At 33.8% G+C, this 20,638-nt stretch overlaps 1 protein-coding gene across 3 annotated transcripts; it reads left to right on the top strand.

Annotated features, from left to right (window-relative positions):
• The first annotated feature begins 536 nt into the window (after window positions 1-536).
• On the top strand, window positions 537-20,288 carry LOC100648294 (organic cation transporter protein). 3 transcript variants are annotated; one of them, XM_003399933.4, is made up of 10 exons: window positions 537-1,175; window positions 8,428-8,529; window positions 15,768-16,090; window positions 16,942-17,045; window positions 17,148-17,302; window positions 17,478-17,788; window positions 17,935-18,247; window positions 18,981-19,162; window positions 19,494-19,630; window positions 19,755-20,288. In XM_003399933.4, the coding sequence occupies exons 2-10, from the start codon at window positions 8,502-8,504 to the stop codon at window positions 19,810-19,812; spliced, it is 1,611 nt and encodes a 536-aa protein (XP_003399981.3). In that variant the 5' UTR covers window positions 537-1,175; window positions 8,428-8,501; the 3' UTR covers window positions 19,813-20,288. The 3 variants fall into 3 exon arrangements, with proteins under 3 accessions (XP_003399981.3, XP_020721453.2, XP_048266669.1); XM_020865794.2 differs by lacking the exon at window positions 8,428-8,529; XM_048410712.1 differs by lacking the exons at window positions 537-1,175; window positions 8,428-8,529 and adding an exon at window positions 13,160-13,187.
• The last annotated feature ends 350 nt before the right edge of the window (window positions 20,289-20,638 follow it).

Here is a 20,638-nt window from a genome sequence, read left to right as displayed (position 1 = left end):
ATTTTTAGCAAGCGAGGCAATCGACCAGAGGGATCGGACATTTCGGAGCCAGTTCGCGCGTAAATCCATAGTCGTTTCTTCGGATCGATCTGATGCCTCTTCTATATATTCACCTTACCGTTAAATATTTACGCTTTGCTATGCACTGTACTCGATTTGGAATAACATTGAACGAGAATATTATCGAAGCGTGTAACAAGCCAATGATAAATTAAGGAATCGATAGACTATACATATTTTTATCTGTAATAGTTTCATAATTGAATTATATTCTATACCAAAAATAAACAAGTTCCGGCAAGATATTTTTGAGCCATAGTATATATACAATATATTTCTGTCGGTGCAGTTGTCGGGTGAAAAATAGGTAACAGTTCAACGCAGAATGATCACCGCTACCTGAACGTTTTGTCTCGTTTTGTTTCGTCTCGTCCCTTATGTTCGCCAGGACCGCCCGGAAAACGCCAGGCGATCGCCAACAATCAGGCGGCGCGTGTAAAGTTAAGCATCGAAGCGGAGACGCGCGGCCAAACGATTCAGTTTCGCACGAGCAAGACGCGCAGGCAAACGCTGCCCTCGCATTTTAGTTGATCGCCGTCACTCGCGCACGACGCATGGCCAGCGCAGTGCTACGTAAATCTTAGACGATACAATTTGTGAAAATCGTTTTATTAGAATTTTATTTTTACGATCAACCGTAATTACCACGCTTTCACCTCGTTTCGATCTTCGTAGTTTTATTTTTCTTACTCTCTTCCTTTGTTCTTCTTTTGTTTCGTCTAATCGTATTCCATTCATTCGATTCATCGACATTGAAAGTAACATTCGATATTGTACGTATCCGCGCGCCTTTTTCGAGGACTTTGAGAAATTCATTTTTATCATTGACGTTTTACGTGATCTTCGTGAGATTTTCATCGAGTTTTAAAAATTTGATCGGTTCTGAGAATTTGACGCGTTGGTCAGGTCTGAAGTCTAATAGAGATATCTTGGGTTACTGAAAATCGGTAATCGATAGAGGTTTGAGGAGGGGAATCGGTCCTGTGTGCTCGTCTTGAGATACATACCGATGTGTTTGATGAGCGAGGACTGACAGCAAAGCGGAGCGAAACTCAAAATCGCGCGATCGAGAGAATATCTCGAGAAACATCTGTTCTGTGCGGCGTGGGAAAGAGGTGAGAGAAACGTTTGTAAATACTTGCTCAACCTATTTTTAAAATCGATTAAGGATTCACCAGATTCTTGTTTTGTCTTTGTTTTGTTTTATCCAGTTTTTGCAAGATTTTGTCTTTTATATTTTTTAATAAAATTTGAATTACGAAACTAAAAGAAAGCATGAAACTTAATAAACATTCTGAACATTCATCTTATTCGTATCTTCGCCATTCATATCTTTGACATCGTATCTTTATCGTTTTGAAAAAGTATTCAAAAATATTTGTCTTTTGCTTAATTTAGTGGAGCACGTCTAATAACTTGATAGTTGAAGAAGCTTATAGATTCGTTCAAGTGGTTTAAGAAATAAACTTCGAGTTAATTATCGTTAAAAATTTCTTTGATAAAAGAATCTTCCTTTTCATCGACACAAATGGAACTGGAAGACAAATTAAAAGTTACAAAATTTATAGCAGTAGGTGGTTTGAGATTATTCGATGGTAATTCCTTTAATGCTTTGTCAAATAACGTCGATTAAAAAGATAACGGGATTGGTTAACAATGTTTTCTATCTTTTAAAATCTATCATCGCACGTGTATGTGTGAGATTATGAGATTTAAGCAATATCTTAACCACGTTTCTAATATTTAAGCCATTCTATCAAAACCGTGCTATTCTAATGCAACATTAGTGCATTATCATTAAATATCACTGCTAGGTCTAGCACGTTATAACTTAATAGCACTTGTATTTAACTTGTTAGAAATTCATTAAATATACGTAACAGAAAACTGAAACTCCATTCTGTTCTTAATATCAAAACTGGTATTATGATATTTCCGAAGAAAGAAAATAACGACACTTGCATTTTATAACTTTTTATATAAGATAGAAATTTATTTTAGAAATTTCTTCAGGTTGTTTTTACCGAAAAAAAAAAAAAAAAACAGACTTGTGTATGAGTACATACGTAACACATGTTCGCGGAAAGATCAAATCACACGCAGATATCGATACTTGCTAAAAATATGCTTTGATAATGCCGATACCGCCAGAGTTTCTCGAGAAACTCTCTGTTAATCCAAATTACACTCACGTTCCATTTCCTGTATCGAAAATTATTTCTACGCGATGGAACGAATCCACGCTGGATGTAAGCTGGAGTTCGAATGGGGAAATTTTGAATCATCTTATCGGAACTTCAACGATCCACCGAATTTCTGTAAATCAATCAAGAAAGAAAAAAAAATCAATATGTATACTTATAATATTTAACTTCTATCTGATATAGGCATATATATATATATATATATACTGAAATTCTATGGATAAGTGTAACATAAAACTGTCTAACTAAGCGATAAATAGAAAAACTCGTATTCCTTTTAGTTAGACGGAAGTTAAAATTATCTCGTTAAAAAAAATTCTTTTTTATTGTTTGAACTTGGATAAGCGTAGTCTAGAACTATCTACAGGAGACAGAAAAAAGAAAATTCTTTGAAACTCGAAGTTAGAATTAATTCGGCATTAAAAGTTTCTAATACACTTGTACTTCTATTTTTCTCATTCAATAAAAATGAAACTTGACGGAATATTTATTAAAACATTCGAATATCTAATTTTCTTGTTATTTGTACTTTGCTAATAGTGCCACGTATAACGTAAAATTATTTGCACGTGACGCACAAAGGTATTCATATTGTTTTTAAACTCGAGAATAATGAAAGTTAACGTTGCTATTCATTTGTCTTCGTTATCGTTTGAACTTTGCTAATAAGTGTGATGTAATATACGTAAAGTTATTATAACATATAAAAAAAGTTTTACGTCTATCCTTTTAACGTTTTAATTTAACGCACGTAGAAGTTACTGTAATATTATATTATCAATAATTATATTTCAACGTTTGTTCTGCCCGTTATTTGTGGTCGATTCACCAACACGTTCACACTGCATTAAGAATACTTGCGTTTTCAGCCATTGTTTAGCTTTTAACTATCCGTACAACGGTCGTTTGCGTACTCCGAAAATTGTCGGAAAACTATCAACGTGAATCATTCCACACACGTGTCGGTTGGAAAGGCGTCTTGACGCCTACGCGTTTTCCTACGCGTCCGGAAACCTTGATTTTTTACACATTACACTCGAATGAAAGACATTCTGCCAATTTTCCACGCGACGCAATCTGTATCACGCTTTTCTCACGATACTTGCTTCGAGATAAATTATCGTTAAACGCGAGAAACGCTGCAAGTCAAGAATTTTCAGTCTCTATACAAAGTTAAAATTGAATCTGATACACGTTATCGCGTGTATCGATGATAGGTGCATCGTAAAAAGTTATATATAAATACAATCAATTTTAATCAGATTTTTATCCGTCGAGTATTACGCGTTCATTAGGAAATTTTGTGAAAACGCGGATATTGCATTGATTGCATAGATGTATTAGAATGCATACGAGTTTCGTAAGGAAACTTTGCCTGCAGTGTTCAACAGTTACAGCTCCGGGCAATTCAGGAGCAGGCTGTTTAGGTCATTTTTTTAGTACAGGCCGGAGGCATTCTGGTGCCTTAACAGAACAACGGGCCAAAAAATATGCGCAGTTGATCGGACTGCAGCGACTGTAGCCAAATGTAATCGTGGACGAAGTTCAATGCCGCGTGGACTTTCTCGAAAGTCGAGACCGACCGAGATCGTCCCCGATTTTCTTTTCCTTCTCTTTAAAAAAAAACTCTATTTTATCGACTTTTTCTTGGAAATAGCCTTTCCAAATGCCTTCTCGATTTTTCTCCTTGTTCTTATCTTAGTTTTAGAAAGAGAAATGGAGGAGATGATAAAATGGAAAACTCGAACGATAAATGCGATAAATAGTTTTATTTAGTATAGCTGAACTGTGGTAGGTGGTATTTTAAATAGGTTTTTAACGCACTGAGATTGGTTTGTTAACGATTGAATTTTGTTGTCGACGATCCAAGACTTTTTAGAGTTTCTTCGATCAATCGATTGTTACGTTAGATAGATACGTCGTACGGGTTGCTACTGATTTTTATAAATGTTTTCCTGTTTGATTCTATTCTTCGTCGCGGAAATAGAATACAAACAGTGGCCGTTTTATAAGGATTATACGAATGATTATTATTACAATTTCTTTTGGAGGTATATTAAGTTTATTGAGAACATTGCTTTATATATCGCAATGGTAATGGATGCTGCATCGACGAAAGTTTGTCTGTTCGCAGTGCAATCAATTGAGGCACGCATTTAACACGTCGTGGCATCGTCGGTACTTTTGCTTCTATCAATGTCTCTCATTCTCGACTTGATATTCATTGCGCTGCACATGTGGTACAAGACGAGTATAAGGTGCTTTGTGTAACAGCTTGGACGAAAATAGTGACGTATATGTATAGACTTGTTACACTGAAAGTCTTGCGTTGAAAAAGTAAAAAAGTAATTAAGTTATACGTTTATCTTACTATACGATATTTTTCATTACACCGAATCGATACGTAATATTTCAAGAAATCATCTTATTCGAATGAACGGTTCATTCGACATTTTTATTGTAAAATATGTTGATTCGAGTGTGACAGAGAATTAACATTCTTTAAATAGCATCCAAATGCCTGATTTACAAATATTTTGAATGTAACGTGTTAATAGCAGCAACAAATGACGTTTTTATTGAACATCAAGTGAGATTTCCTAATAAATATTATACCTTCGATAGAAATTAAAATGTCATTTGGTGTTTTAATAGCTGTGTTAAGCATTGCAAGAGAAGCGTGTGCATTATTCATCGACAGCTAGAAACTTGAAGCTAGAAGCTTTTATTTCCCTCCTACGAAACTAGTTAACATTTTACGGATCAGTGCATAGTGTCTATTTGCACGGCGCAACTTATGTTATATAGTTCGCGATTATTATCTGGTTCTAAATAATGTTTGGAAGTAATTTCCTGAATTTTAGATAAGTTTAAGTAGTTTTGTCAGCGGTGACGCACAAATTTGAATCGACTTTACTTTGACAGAACAAAATGTTTAAAATAATATATCGTCAAAATATAGTAGAAATAATTATACATATAAAAGAAATATCAATAATTTTACGCGAACAAAGCAGCCATCTAAAGGTCGACAATTTTGATTTTAACGTTTCCTTTTCCTCGATAAATATTCACACGAGTACATGTTTATGTGTAAGTCATATCCGGTGCTGTCGGCAGATCGAGTATTTAGCATTTATCGAGTAAAATCTTTGTTATTGTTTTTAAGTATTTGTTTTATCTAACAAGAAGACGTTCTTTAGACGATAGATTTATTAAGTAGCATGCCACTCTTTTCAGGGACTATTAGCATTTCCCCATTTATGCGATACGAGGTTCTGATACGTCTTATCGTTTTTCTGCTTCCTGGTCTCAATCGTAAGATTATGAGGCAAAGAAAAAGGGAAGAAATTTCTTATCACTAATAGTAGTCGAAATATTTTGTTAACATTGAATTTTCGTTAAAACCTTTCCGATTTAATCGTTAAATCAATAATGATCTGTTGCATAATGATAAATAATAAATCAATAATCGATCGATAATTATTCGAGTAGACGTTTATGTTTTTGTGGGAGAATTGTTTTTATCGTATATGAAATAGAATTTGTAAGAAGTATGTTTCTAATTATAACTATAATCGTTCAGTTTTCTTAATTAAACTCGTTGCACGTTAGCTCACAGTAAGATAGAATAATTCAAACTGTTGCTTGATATATGCGCATATTGATATGGCTTTACATATTGTAATAGTTGGGAAATCCATGTGAATTTTCCTTGTACAAATACTAGAGAAGTGTGTCGCAGTAATACCAAGCCCCTTAGTCTTACTCGGAAACACTAACATGGAAGAAATAAAAAATTATGCCTGATCGATGGACAAAGAGATCGTAATTTTGTAAGCCAAAATTGTATTTGACAAGGGCAACGAATAAAAAGAGACGAGTTGATGATTGTTACATATATATATATATATATAGTATATATGATAGTACACATAGAAAGTAACGTGCTCATGAGTAATTATCGTTCAAATTATATTATTAAGTTAAAGATTCGACAAGTTGTTTGTGTTTTTTCCAATCCACTTAATCGTAAAGGACGATTGTACTATCTTAAGTAGACAGACTGCTTCACCTAAAAAGCTGATTAAAATTTTTATGTTCCGTCTACAGTTTAACGATAACTAATATAATTAGAGATACGATAGGGAATTAATCGTCTGTCACGATATCGTATATACAGGAAATTATTTATGGTGCCGTTTTTTACGCGTGATTAATTGAGATAAAAATGACATGACATAATCCTATTGTATTGTCTTATCTACGAGGATCAGCTGTATTTATGATATACAACCTGAAATATTTGTAACTTCGGATGAAACAATTAGAAATTAAATTATGGGGACGAACGGGATTAATGCGAAATATATTAATTAATTATAATTACGTAATATAATAATAATAATGAAATATGTTTTCCCATAGTTCGGAAGAAGAATGAGAATCGTTAGGAAAACAGTGTTTAATCTTGTTCGTATACTTTGTACTATGTTATTTACCATTGCATCATTATTGACGCATTCCTTATGCATTAGCATATCGAAATATTTTGTAATTCGATGAATCTCAGAAATCCCGCGCTTTTTACAATGAATAAATCAATGTGTGTTTAATAAAACGGAGAGTTGACTAATGAGATTTGTCTAACAAACAGTGGTTCAAGGCAAATTCCTAAGTTGTAAATATTTTAGTGACGCAAATACTAATCAAATAAATCGGGTCATTTCTATTAACGATGTTGACCATAGTCGATCGAAGAGTTTATTGAGAGATTGGGATAAAGTTTTCCACTTCTGGATCTGATAGAAAAGCGTACGTTTATATCCATAAGCCTACGTACATACAAAGGAGGAATTTTATTAAATAAATTTTACAAAAGGCAATTGCAAATTGTTCTCTCGTAGCTCGATAGTATTCACCTTGGAAAATCTATGGCTCGTATAAAAACATGCCGATAGTTGCGCAAGTGCCGAGCATAACCATAAATACGAATTCCATCGTGCCTGTTCATTAATCTTTGACAATTCTTTCTGCGAGTCTGGAGAAAAATTTTACAGAGAGTGAGATAAATAAATAAAGAAGAAAGGTGGTAAATTGTAGGGTGGATTTGCGTGCCGACGCGAGCGAAAGATTGCAAGTGGTTTTAATCGTAATTAGTATCCTGTGTACAGCGTATAACAGGAATCAAGGATGGTAATAAGCGAATGTGTGTTCTGGTAGGATCGCGCGAGCCGCAGGTATTCGCGATTTTCTTTGCTCGGCCGCTTTGATCGTTTTTCCTTTTGCTTTTCCTTTCCCCCTGTCACGACTTTACCACAGGTCAATAACATTCTGTCCTTCTGACTGGCGACTCGCATTGTCTCGACCGCGATTCTTGGCGCCACCGATGAAATTGCGAACGCGATATTCGCGTTACGTGGACTCGCGTACAATTAACGTTTCTGCATCTTTGGTAATCGGATAACGTTCGATTACGCGCTCGCGATCCATGGGCGTTTTAACGAGGCCGGGACGCGCGCATTGTGTAACGTTTAGGCTTAGATTAGATAGTCCTAGTTTACCGAGGTTGATATTCCTTATTACTGCGATTCAATGCAGATGCGATATCGAGTTCGAAAATTGGTCATCGAATGAACAGTAGACTGCGGGTTTTTATACAAATTCGTATCTTCGTTATACGTTCTTCGACCTTTTGGAATGAGACAGATTTATCAAATGGAAATTGTTTAAAGGGGATCTGCACCAGGATTAATATTCTCTTTATTTTCTTCAATGCTGCGAGTGATGAAACGCTTTGAGAGCATATGTACATATTATTGCGAGATAACATCGATCTGTTATTCAATTTCTTCTAGATTCAGACTAATTTGGAGATGATAATCATTCTGTTTGTGCAAAATTAATCGATATATATAGATTGCCATTTAGACTAACAGACGAAGATTCGAATGATCGATGAACAATAATCGATTTCGTAAATTTTATAACTACGACAAACTTTATGCTACAATTTAATCGATTTCTTTAAGATAAAGACAAAAATTTCGTAAATTATTGCAAATTTTGAAACGAATGTAGAAATTTTGTTGCGATATTAAAGAACGATCATTACATATACTTGGACGCACATTTTCAAATATCCATCGTTCGTATGTTACAGATAGCACACATTAACGAAAATAAAACGTGAACGAATTGCAAAGAAAGAAAATAGCTGCAAAACCAGACAGTGATATGAAGAATACGCAAACCAACAGTTATGGTATGTCAATTTGTTCTATATTTAACATTAATTCGATATCATATCATAGAGTATTATATCGCATCGAAAATTATTCATAAATGGTGGAAAAGTTAAATACTTACGAGCTTTTTTGGATTATACAAATATCATATCTTGAGTAAACATAGATAACTGTAGAACAAACAAATCGCACGCCACAATGTGATATCTATTTTAAATACCTATAATACAAATCTGCGAAATCCTAATTAATCTACGTAATTATCTAATTAACAATAAGCTCTTTAGATCTTGATAGGGATAATTCCTTTGCAAAACATATATTTGATGTGTCCGACCTTGCGGATGTTAAAATCTGATATTTAGCAAATATTTAATAGCAGAAATTGATCTGACGTCGTTTTTTTAGTTGTTTCACTTATAAACAATTTTTTATTTATGCCAGAAGTTTCGTTTCTATCGTTCATTCGTAGTAAAAACACATTTTTCCGACGTTTTTCTTTCAATAGAACTCGATTAAAGCTTATTTTATAACATCACTTAATTGTCCTACTTCTTCCTCTCGAATCTCTCTCCTCTAAATAATTTATTGTTTCAAAGTGGGTTGCTTTTGCAATTCTATCAGGTCAGTCCCAGGGACTGCACGTCCTCGGGTACGAAATTTATCGATAGCAAGAGACAATGACTTCATTATCGAACCGAGCGTGCTGCACTTCTCGCATAAGAATTTGTTCGGTGTATGTCGAAACGAATCGATGATAAAACTTGAAGGAAGTCTTTGATCTAGAAAGACGTTAGCAATATGCTCCGAGCTCCGACCTTTCCAGTCGCCCAAGAAGGTAGATAATGTTGTGTGCTCTGGAAACGAAGGCTGATTTCCACTGTCTCGAGGTTACCGTACATTTTACGGTTCACATGGACTTGTTGATCGGTTTTTCTGTTCGAAACTGGTTTTCTCGTCACTTGCTATACTTAAACGTAATAAAGGTTAAAACGGCGTGAACACATTATCGAGGAATCTTGCTCCCGTTTTACCGAGAAGTCATTTCGACCGAGCAGTATCCTACTGGAAAATATTATTTTACGGCGACCGTCAGGAAACGTGGATTAAAAAATGTTCATACTGTCCAGCTGTTATTAGATACGTTCATATCGCGTATCGAATCGTTCAGCGGAGAAAAATGATAATTTCGTATCCAGAAATAAATATCTTTTTGCAGAGAATATTTCTGAGAAAGTATTATGTACCGTAAACTCATTGGACACGTGTATATTTATGTTCTATGTTAGGGTTCTTGAAAAAGATTAGATTTCCGATACAATGCGGATAATTTATTTGTCTTTGAGATATAGAATTTTTATATCTTTCCTATGCTAAAAGTACCTCCTACCGTAGTCTAGTGTAATTTCATTGTAGATATTTGGAAAGAGGCATCATTATTTCTATATAATTCGAAGCATTTTATGCCATTTATTAACTTTTGCATCGATTATATCGTGTCAAAAGTAAAAGTGTGTGTGTGAGTTTAAAAATTAACAAAGTTGTGACTATTTGAGAAAAGCAGGACAGCTGAGGATGCATAGAAGGATGATTAAAAGCAATTTTCTCAGAATTACTTTTTTTTTTGTTACTCGATGGATTGATTGTATGGATTGATTGATTTTTGTATGCAGCTGTCGTTACGATGCACATGTTGTAGTTACAATCCGTGTCAGAATTAATTTGAAAATCTTCTCTTTGTATTTTCGCAGTCGATAAAAGATATAAAAAGGAGTTTAAAAAGCCGATAGTTGGGCTATCTTCTTAATTATCTTTTTAATTTATCTTTCCAATTATTGACTTCTTTCCTTCTTTTAAAAATCTCTAGTGTTTTTTCCCCGCCAAGCAAAACTACTGACTCATAGAAGTCACGAGCGGCTCGATTTTGATTAATAATTTCTCTTTAGTCGTTCTTTAAAAAATGTTGGAACGTTAGCAGCAAAATATCGACGAGAAAATTGTACAGGTTTCCTGTAACAAATGTCCCAAGGAAAGGCTACGAAACGTGTCATACAGTAGAATATTTCTTTAACACAGTATTTTAGTCATACTCGATATTTATACATCTATATTATATCATATATTTTTGTCTATAGTAATGACGAATGTCATACGTACACATAGCGAAGTCACAAAGTTGTAACATAGAATTAACACTCATTTTTTCTAACACCTGTTGTCAATATTATCAATCTTCTTTACAAATCAATCAATACGTCAAGACATTTATTTGTATGTATCTATTAATTACGTGTTATTTACGAAGCATGTTTTATGGTTGTCAAACGCCTACTACCTTCGTGTTATTTGACCGTATGTGTATAAATATGTACGACTATATGAAGCTGGTAAGAACGCGGATAAGATAATGTAAGAACGTCTGAAACTATCGTGGTGCAGTTAGTTAAATCCTCGAATTTATCGATCGCAATTCTACGATAACATTTATTTCTTCATCATGCATTTTTCTTTTATTTTACGCAATCTTATATGCGATTGCACGCAAAATTTATAACGCGTATCAGGTATCGTTAGAAAAAATATAGAAAATATGTTATGAAAAGATTATGTCTTCTTTCTTTTTCAAATCGCATAATAACGAAATAAAATATCTTGTAAATGAGCTTATCATAGGAATAGCTGCAAAGTTTTCGGTATCGTTTTGTTTTTTTGTATTAACTTAACATTTAGAATGGATCGTATTTCTTCTTGTCACGTTGCCAAACTGAACAACTGTCGACAGTATTATGTAATAATACGATGACTGAAACTGTATTGGTATCGCAATTAAACTTGCAACGACATCGGTATCTGGTCTTGAGAGGTCATACAGGTGTGCAGTACTTTTAATTTATTTTATTTGTAACGCTAATTATTCCCTCGATGATGAAAGAAGACGCGGTATTGAAACTAAAATATTTACTTTCTACCGTAATGGTCGATGTGACTGTAAACAATCGATTAAAAAATATTTCATTGTCCTAATAATTGAAATTATGTTCACATTTAAAATGGCTATTCTACTACAATATGTATCAAAAAGTAGAGTCTTAGATGGTACACTTTAATCATCGAATTGTATGAATCATTGGTCGGGGAACTTTGCTCAATTTTATCCGGTCAAAGTTCGTGGAAGGAAAGTTCAACCGGTTCATTGCGCAGAGCAGATGAATAAATATTAATTGCAAGTTCATGTTGTTGGGCGTAGTGATATCAGACGGGAAATATTCTTTGTTTCACGAAATATCAAGTTCGTGTGAAACAGAAGTAACGTGAATTGATAATACGAGTTGAAGTGAAACGAATTAAGATGTACAATTGATTTAAATAAATTGAAAGAGGGTGTTTATATAACGAGTTTATATAACGAGTAAAGAAGAGAACGCGTAAATAATACAAACTCGTATTAAAAAAACCTTACGTTTTCTTAAATACGAGCGTATTATAAAATGATAAGTCTAAATATAATAATTCCTCTGTTATTTCTTATCTCTTGCTCCGTACTTCGATTCCTTTATTCTTACAAACTAGATAATAAATGTATAAATCTAATTTATAATTTCATAACGAATTCGGAATGTGACGCTGTACAGGTACAGACAAATTTAAAATAAAGTTGAGCTTCGGACGTAAAAAGGCAGAACGAATTAAAAGATATAAAATCCCTACAGATTCGAAGTTTTTATATATGTATGCACTAAGATAATACGATGATCAATTTGAAGAAAAATCAACGTTCGTTACCGGAATGTAATTAAAACATAGATAATGTGGAAAGTAGCCTTAATTATATATAATTGATTGTGGTATCGGAGGATACTGATTATTAACTTAGAAGATACCTCGTACGTCAATTTTATCATAACCGAAGCTTACGTTATATTATCCATGTTTTCTAACTTACGAAATCTATCGTTTCTCCATAAATATAAATACTATACGCGAATACTACTTTCTACAAAATATCGCTAGAATTTATCGATATCTGGAAGTGCAAACTAAAATATTTGCTTTCCTCCTTGTCATTCAAACTTCGATTTGCGCAGTCGCATACACATGTAATCGCGACTTTACAACATTCATTATGTCTAATAACACTAGACACTGATAGATACGAGCATCGAGCGTTTCGAGGTCTGACATATCTTGATTTTATGATTTCACCGACACGTCGGATTATACGATGATATGATATTCCTGTATGAACCGGTAATTATCATACAAAGCGTCGTACTCGGTTGCGGGGTCATTTTAATTTTGTTAACTAATGTGGACAATGTCTAAACGTGATCGTATCTCATTTTCACGCGAAACCGCTTTGACATGCAAAATATGTGTAAACGAGCGTGTCAGAGTCACGATAACTGTGTACCGACCAATCGGATTTCTCTCTTCGGCGCACACCCACTTGTTGCGCAAAATCATCGCGTAAGTAAGTAGACGTAGTCGACGTCGCATCGACAACGCGACGGTGTTTGTCGTCAAGAAGTGACGAATACGAACGATCGATACACAGTAAACAGTTTAATTACACGTGCTGTCGCTTTTTTCCCTTGGCGCGACGTTTATCTCATTGGCGGTTACTACCGTACGTTTCTATATCGATCTGCAGGAAATCCTAGTATGAATCTATTCAGTAAGATGAATTTATCAGAGACGATAAAAATGTACCGTTATTCGCGTTAGTACGCGGTTACTATACATTCCCTGTATTTGTTGAGAGGATGAATTAAACACCGTGTCGTTTATTCTATAAAAATGTGAACCATTTATCGTAGCTTGAAAATGCACGAACAATTTCCTTCTAACAATGACATTTAATCGTAGAATAGATTTTAAAAAGAAAGTGATTATCCTCGTCGTTTCTTAAATTCGACGTGGACCTCTTTTTTATACTTTTTAATGATATAGAGCTAGTGTTGTGTCCGAATATTAATGCAAGTAACAGTACGTACGTCGTGGTTTTGTAGCTAATCTTTACACGGTCTTGTTTTATTAAGATGTGCGCAGTTCGATTAATATTGTGTCTTTGAAGACAATCGAGAGGCGCCTACGAATATGTTAAACATCGTGTTTATGTAATTCATCAAGCCATCTTGATCGTAAATCACATGGAGGATTTGATTAAAATCGTTTATTATGTGCTTGCCTTTAACAACCTATGCGATTAAGCGTCTTGTTATTAACTTAAATGCAATCGTTTATACGTTTCATAATACCAACTTACAATATTGCAGCAAGAAAATAGATGATATATATATTAGAAATTGTAAGGAAACGAATAATTTACGTTGGTGAAGAAACATTTAGTAGAAGCTGTGCAAACGATATTCGTCATGTTCAAGATCACGTATATCGCTAAATTATACAAGTTTAGGATTTCATAGAAAGCAAACAACGATGATCGCTTTTTGGTTGCACGTGCGAGTATTTAATTATTCTTATCTGCGTATGTAATACTTCTTTTTTTAAACAATCGTAAACCGAGTCCCTTCTCATGACCGGGTGGGGAGGGCTGTGAAAGATAAACTATTATTAATACACTTTTTAATTGTTTCGTGTATCGTTACGCTTTTTTGGATGTTGATTTTCTCTACACGAAGCAATAAATCAATGATACAGGAGACAGTAATAAAAATCTCTTGCCTATCGACTGTGGATTTTTTAAAACGACCCTCCATTTAGGGTGTAAATTAAGGATACCAATAAAATGTTCATTTAAAAGCTGTTAACTAATTTTTAGAAAATTGTTGGTATATATAAATCATAAGATAAAATTTTAAATCGAAAGAATGGAATAGATTAGGGGAATTATAGAAGAAAGGGTGATTCCAGTGTCTTGAAAATTGTGTTGCAATTGTGTTTTTCTTATAAGAAGATGACAAATTTCTGGCAGCTTGTAGACAAAGAGTATCATATCAGAAGCTGATTAAATAGTAATTGAGCAACATGAACTGGCCGTTCTAAAGACTACACAACAGGTCAAAATCATTAAAACAACAATTAATCGCAATCTTCGACTCTTTTAATTATTAGATTGAGTTAGCCTTCGTCAGAGATAAGTATTTTCCATTAAGTAATCTCTATTTATGTTTAGCTTCTTTGATAAGCGTCTAGTCGTACGATTCCCATTGTCTTTAATTGTGTTCATCGTTGGTTGAAGCGATTTGCTAACGCAACGCACGAATACATTAACATACAGATAAAATTGATGTGCTTTATTGATCTGCATTAAAATACGATTGTCGTAAATTACGTAAGATATTATAATTCAGTTAATTAATGGAGAATTTGTTTAAATTAGTGTAGTATCGGGGACAACCCCTGGGAAAAGTCCCGATGAACTATAGGTAAAGATAAAACTGCTAACGGGTTGGGCAAAATGGGAAATCTCAATGGGGGATATACCTGTGGGCCTTTACGCCATTGGGTAATTAAATAAAGTGTACTTGACCGTGGGTCATCCGCGTCTGTGGAACACATGTGCGTGCTAGGAATATCAAAACTGTGGTATGAAAGGTAGCTGTTAGTTGCGAGAGAGTTACGAGGGAGTTGCGAATAGTTGCGGGTTAATCGTTACTCATGAGTTGTCGAGTCGTTGTCAGTTGTAAGTTGTAAGTTGTAAATTGTGAATTGCAAATTATCAATTTAGTTCTCTTAGTTATATCGCATTACTGCATTAAGTTGATGTTAAATAACCATCGTTTCCTGTTTACGTCGTAATAAATAAATCTGTAAATATCACTAACCAGTAATTTCTACATCAGTAGTTCCGATAATTCCAATAATGTTGAAATTAGTTATTCCAATAACGTCTCGATGTAGATATTTTTGGTTGATTCTTTACGTATATCTTGAATTATGTGTGAAATTTCAAGTAATAATTCTTACATAAGACATCTTTTATCTTTGCTTGAAGTCAACGTTGTTAAGCTGTTTACATTATCTTGTTTAAATCTGTTTTATGAAATTATAACATCACTGATGACCTATAACTGAAGAGATCTTATTAGTTATCATGATTTTTATTTTGGCACGATGAAACGAAGTTTCTGTATATGTTATAGACTAATTATACAAATTTATAGACATATATTCACGTTCTAAAGCGTAATAATATAATTCGAAAGTAAATAATACATATTTCACGCAAATTATAAAAAGTATAAAAATATTCCTATTCCTAGTATCTAAAATATCTCCATTTATTGTGTAGCGGAAGTGAATGGCAAGCAAGTCTCGAATGGTAAAGAAGAGGTTGTCGACAATGGTGATGAGGTCGATGCCGTGCAAGAAGCTATCGGAAATCTTGGCAGATGGCAAATATACGTTTGTCTGGCAATTTCTCTGGTCAAGTTCCCGATCGCTTGGCATCAGCTCGCGATCGTCTTCATGGCGCCACATCAAAATTTCAACTGCACCTCGCCAGCACGCACGGAAACGTCTGACCAGTGCGTAGTCAATGTCAATGGTACGTTGGCAGAGTGCACAGAATGGGAGTACGACAGGAGCACGTTCACTGAGACAATAATATCGCAGGTAATTGTTGAAAGTTTGTTCACCTAATTAACATTTTTTCCTTCAGAGAATCGAATGGAAAACGGAGGTAATCGTTGCCTTAAATTACAGCGATGGAGTTAGGTTTTTAATGATTCTTTCTTGCTTGTTACTTTGTTTAAATAAACACGAATGTTACGCGCCGTTTATGTATCTCAAATGGAATAATTAATCGAAATATACGATGGATTTTTAAAAAGAAAAGAGACAAAAAGAAAAGAAACGATTTGTATAGATGCGTTTGACGAAGTCGTGTTGGGTAAGTGGATACATTCGATTGGTATGTTTTTAATGTTGGTAGTTTAGCGTTGTTCAGTATGTTATGATTCCTGAAATTATATTTAACATAATGCATAACTTAGAATATAAATAGATACGTAAAACAAGAGAGCGAGAAATTTCGCTCAATGTGTACTGCATTCTTTTTAATCGAAATAATTCTTTAGAATAATGATTATAGTTATACGTAGGATAATATAGAAAAAGAATAAATTTTCTTGAAAAGCGTTTGTCAATACGTATTATGTATTATCAATAATATAATTTGAAATGATTTTATTTTGAATGAAGTTATTTGTATTTAATACACTAAAAAAAAAAGAAAAAAAAATAGAAATTTTATCATAATCTCTATTAGATTGTTTGTTACAAGAATAGTTGCATGGATATGGAAAGAATTATAATGATTTTTCATTTTCTTGATATAATACGTATAACCGTACATTTTTTTAAATTACGATAGTATTTTTTTTTTATTGTCCTTTAATTGGAATGTCTGTTCATTTGTAAAAATTATTCTAAACGAATATTTCTTTATGATTACGTCATTTCAGTGGAATTTAGTATGCAGTCGAACGCATTACGCTAATATCCAGCAATCTATTTTGATGTTTGGCGTACTTTTGGGCAATATCATATTTGGCAATATAGCAGATAGGTATATATACTATCGATTACTTTTTCATGAAGTAAACTTTGTATCTTTTCAAATTTGAAAGATCGAAATTTATTAATCTCTAAATTTTTCATTCAAATTCAGGTACGGCAGAAAAATGCCGCTGATGGTGGCAGTAATTCTTCAATTAGTTTCCGGTATCGGATGTGCTGTCGTGCCATGGTTTCCAGCACTGTTATTAATGAAATTGCTTAGTGCTTTAGCTACTGGAGGTACCATGGTTACCAGTTACGTCATTTGTAAGTAATAATTTAATATTAATAGATATATAATCGCACACTGTTATTTAAGTTCTTCGTTGCAATTTGGATACTTCTTCGTTGGAAATTTCATTCCAATGTAACACTAAAATTTGTATACCGCAACGATTTTTAATTTATAGACAATTTAGTGATAATTATAAATATTTAACAGGTATGGAGATTGTTGGAACACAATGGCGCGCAGCCATCACAGTACTGTATCAAATTCCATTTAGTTTGGGTCACATGTCACTAGCCGGATTTGCATTTTTATTTCGTCACTGGCAACATCTTCAAATCGCCATCACATTACCCTCCATCATTCTCTTAAGTTATTGGTGGGTCGTACCTGAATCTCCTAGATGGTTGCTTGCCTTTGGAAGGCAACGAGCAGCTTGTAGGATTTTACAGAAGGGTGCCAATATTAACCAAATTAAAAACAAGGACATTCCAGACATGGTCAGAAAACACTGTTTGCAGCAGGTAAAATTTCTAAATTTCTGTTTGATTGTAACGGCACTGTAAATTTTATTCTTACTCGTTCGTCGTCGCCTTTATTCACACAAAATTCCCATGAAATTTATATCTATATCATCCATTATCTCCATTAATATTCGATGTTTTTACAGAATTCCAAACGATCACATTTGGATTATAAAGCATCGTTCCTGGACTTGTTTCGCACGCCCAACATGAGGATAAAATCGCTGTCGATTTTCTTCAATTGGATCGTTTGCGGGATGGGGTTGTTTGGAATGTCTCAATATATAGGACAAGTCGGTGGGAATATATTCATAAATTTCACTGTTTCTGGCGCCATACAGATACCTGGAAATTTCGTTGCTTGGTGGGCAATGAACAAACTTGGTAGAAGGATCACCTTAATTTGTAGTAACTCGATCGCTGGCGTTGCGGCTCTTTTGCTCATCATTGTCTCAGACGGTGCATATATTCGTTTCGATTAAATATTTTTCTAAATGAGCATTATCAAACAAAGATCACAGGGCAAAGATATGATAAGTCGGACTTTTATTCTTTATAGGGATTTCGTTTATCGTAATTCCTCGATAGATAAATAATTTACATAACTGGAATTCGCTGGTTCTTTTCACTGCCTATCATTTTTCGTTCACGTGCTAAAAGTTCATATCCCGTTAAGTGGACTTAAGAGCTAGAAGTTCATTTAATGGGGCACTAAGTAAAATTTTTAATAGAAAGAAGTTCCGATAAAATAGGTGCAGATGAATGTACTGTAATTCCCAATTAACTGAGTTCCTACCAGCCGAATCTAACTGCTTGAACGTGAACTTTTATCATGCGAAGGAAAAGTAGTAGCGATAGGTGGCGAGGAATTCCTAATACAAAAAAAAAAAAAAAAAAAAAAAAAAATGATATCCTTAATATTTTACACAACGTCGTAAGTTCTTTACTAATTCCCTAAAAACTTGCATTTTTGAATAAGCTGGTTCCATGTTACAGCTACATAAATATAAGTACCGAAACATAGTACTTATTTCTTTTTTAACCAGTAAAACAAAATTCCAAAATCAGGAAATCAATAAAAATAGTCTTATCGTATATTTCCTCTGTTATTTTCATTTTTAATGAACCAAATGAATAACGCAATTGTATTTTTTTATTTTATTTTATTTTATACACGTTTTACTTGTTGCAGATATCGCGTGGCTTCGATTAATTCTAGTCTGCTCGGCCATCGTTGGCATGTCTGTCTCTTTCACCACTGCTTATCTATTTTCCGGTGAATTATTCCCCACGGTCATTAGGAACATCGGTGTGGGTACCAGCAGTATGTGCGCCAGGATAGGCTCTATTTCAGCACCCTTCATAGTATCTTTGGTAAGTTGGAGGATAAGAAAGTGAGATTCGCCTGTTAATGAGTTTATTGTGCTCGCGAAAACAGATACTGACGGCTGTGGATATGCTCAAACGAGATAACGTGGTATGGTACTCATAGTGTAAATATTAAATAGCAAAGTATTCATATTTAATCATTCATAGTATGATTAGTAGAAAAATAGTTCTCTTTTAAAACGAGTTTCTTTATGTTCTCAGAGACCGAGTATATTTCATTTTTACAGGCCATCGATAAAGAACAAATTTTTTATTTACTCGAACCTTATTTTTATCGTATATTCACTATTAATGAGTTTTTATTAATTTCTTAAAGGATCACCTTCAAACTTGGCTTCCACCAGCTTGTTTCGGGATCCTTCCACTCATCGGTGCCGCGCTTTGCTTTTTATTACCAGAAACAGTTGGATGTACACTGCCAGAGACGCTCGAAGACGGCGAAAATTTTGGGAAGTTAGTGTAATTTTTGATACTTTTAGGATACTTGATTCTTAATAGCCAGATCGCGGACTTTTGTACATTTACTTTTTATGCTTTTTATTACATTTTAAAATACTGTTTTCGGTATTTGTTATAGGAAACCCCATAAAATAAAGAAGAATCCAAAAGACATCGAAGCAGAAGCGGCACTTTGAACGAAGACTGAGATTAATCGTTATTACTTAGAGATTATTAAAAAAATTAGGAAAAAATTGCGAGGAGAAGTAACAAAACCAGAAACCTGGCGTTTTATAAAGAAATTAGCTGTATATATAAATGACACTGAGAGCATTCCGCTTTTTTATTTATTATATTATTATATCCACAATTTTAACGATATCGGTGGTTTTCTTCACGCGCATTGAAGCACATCGATTTCATTTTCCGACAAATTTTTTACTTATTATTAATAGCTGATAAACTAAATCAGTATATACATTTGTTCGTATGGAAACAAAACTTCTTAATAAAAGAATAGTACAATTATTCTAAGGCGTTTTAAAGAATTTTTTGACATCGAAAAGTTTATAGAATTGAAGAACGTTACTTACTGACGAATGTAACAACTGCGAGTAGAGTGCCTTATATCATTTGTATCTAAATGTCTAAATAGATCATATATTTTATAAAAGTGAAATGTTATTTCTCTCCGTCCTTTGCAGTGTTCTTCTTCTATGTATAAAATGTAAATCCGCATAATAACGTACAATAACATTAATTAATTCGATGTTAGTGAAAGTGAAACGATTTTTTAGATATATGAATGTCCACCATTTGGTACATATTGGTATTAGTTACTTTAAGTAATTTCGTAATTTTACAATTTGCATTAAATAAAATACAGACGATTACATTCCTGGAACTGACTATTCTTTCTTCTTTCCTACAAACGATTAGCCACGCAAGTCGTATTATATTATTCTATGTTTATCACTCTTATATCATAAGACAATCAACGCGTTTACGTAACTGACAATTTTT

The sequence above is a fragment of the Bombus terrestris genome, chromosome 12 (genome assembly GCF_910591885.1).
Source record: "Bombus terrestris chromosome 12, iyBomTerr1.2, whole genome shotgun sequence".
In the NCBI taxonomy this organism is placed as follows: domain Eukaryota; kingdom Metazoa; phylum Arthropoda; class Insecta; order Hymenoptera; family Apidae; genus Bombus; species Bombus terrestris.
Note: the sequence above shows the minus strand (reverse complement) of the source record. Positions and strands in the feature narration are given on the sequence as shown.

Coding starts and splice junctions, on each gene's coding strand:
- LOC100648294 (XM_003399933.4), top strand. CDS start 8,502: ATGAAGAATACGCAAACCAACAGTTATG. Junction 8,530..15,767: donor TACGCAAACCAACAGTTATG/GTATGTCAATTT, acceptor TTTATTGTGTAG/CGGAAGTGAATGGCAAGCAA. Junction 17,789..17,934: donor GAAAACACTGTTTGCAGCAG/GTAAAATTTCTA, acceptor ATGTTTTTACAG/AATTCCAAACGATCACATTT.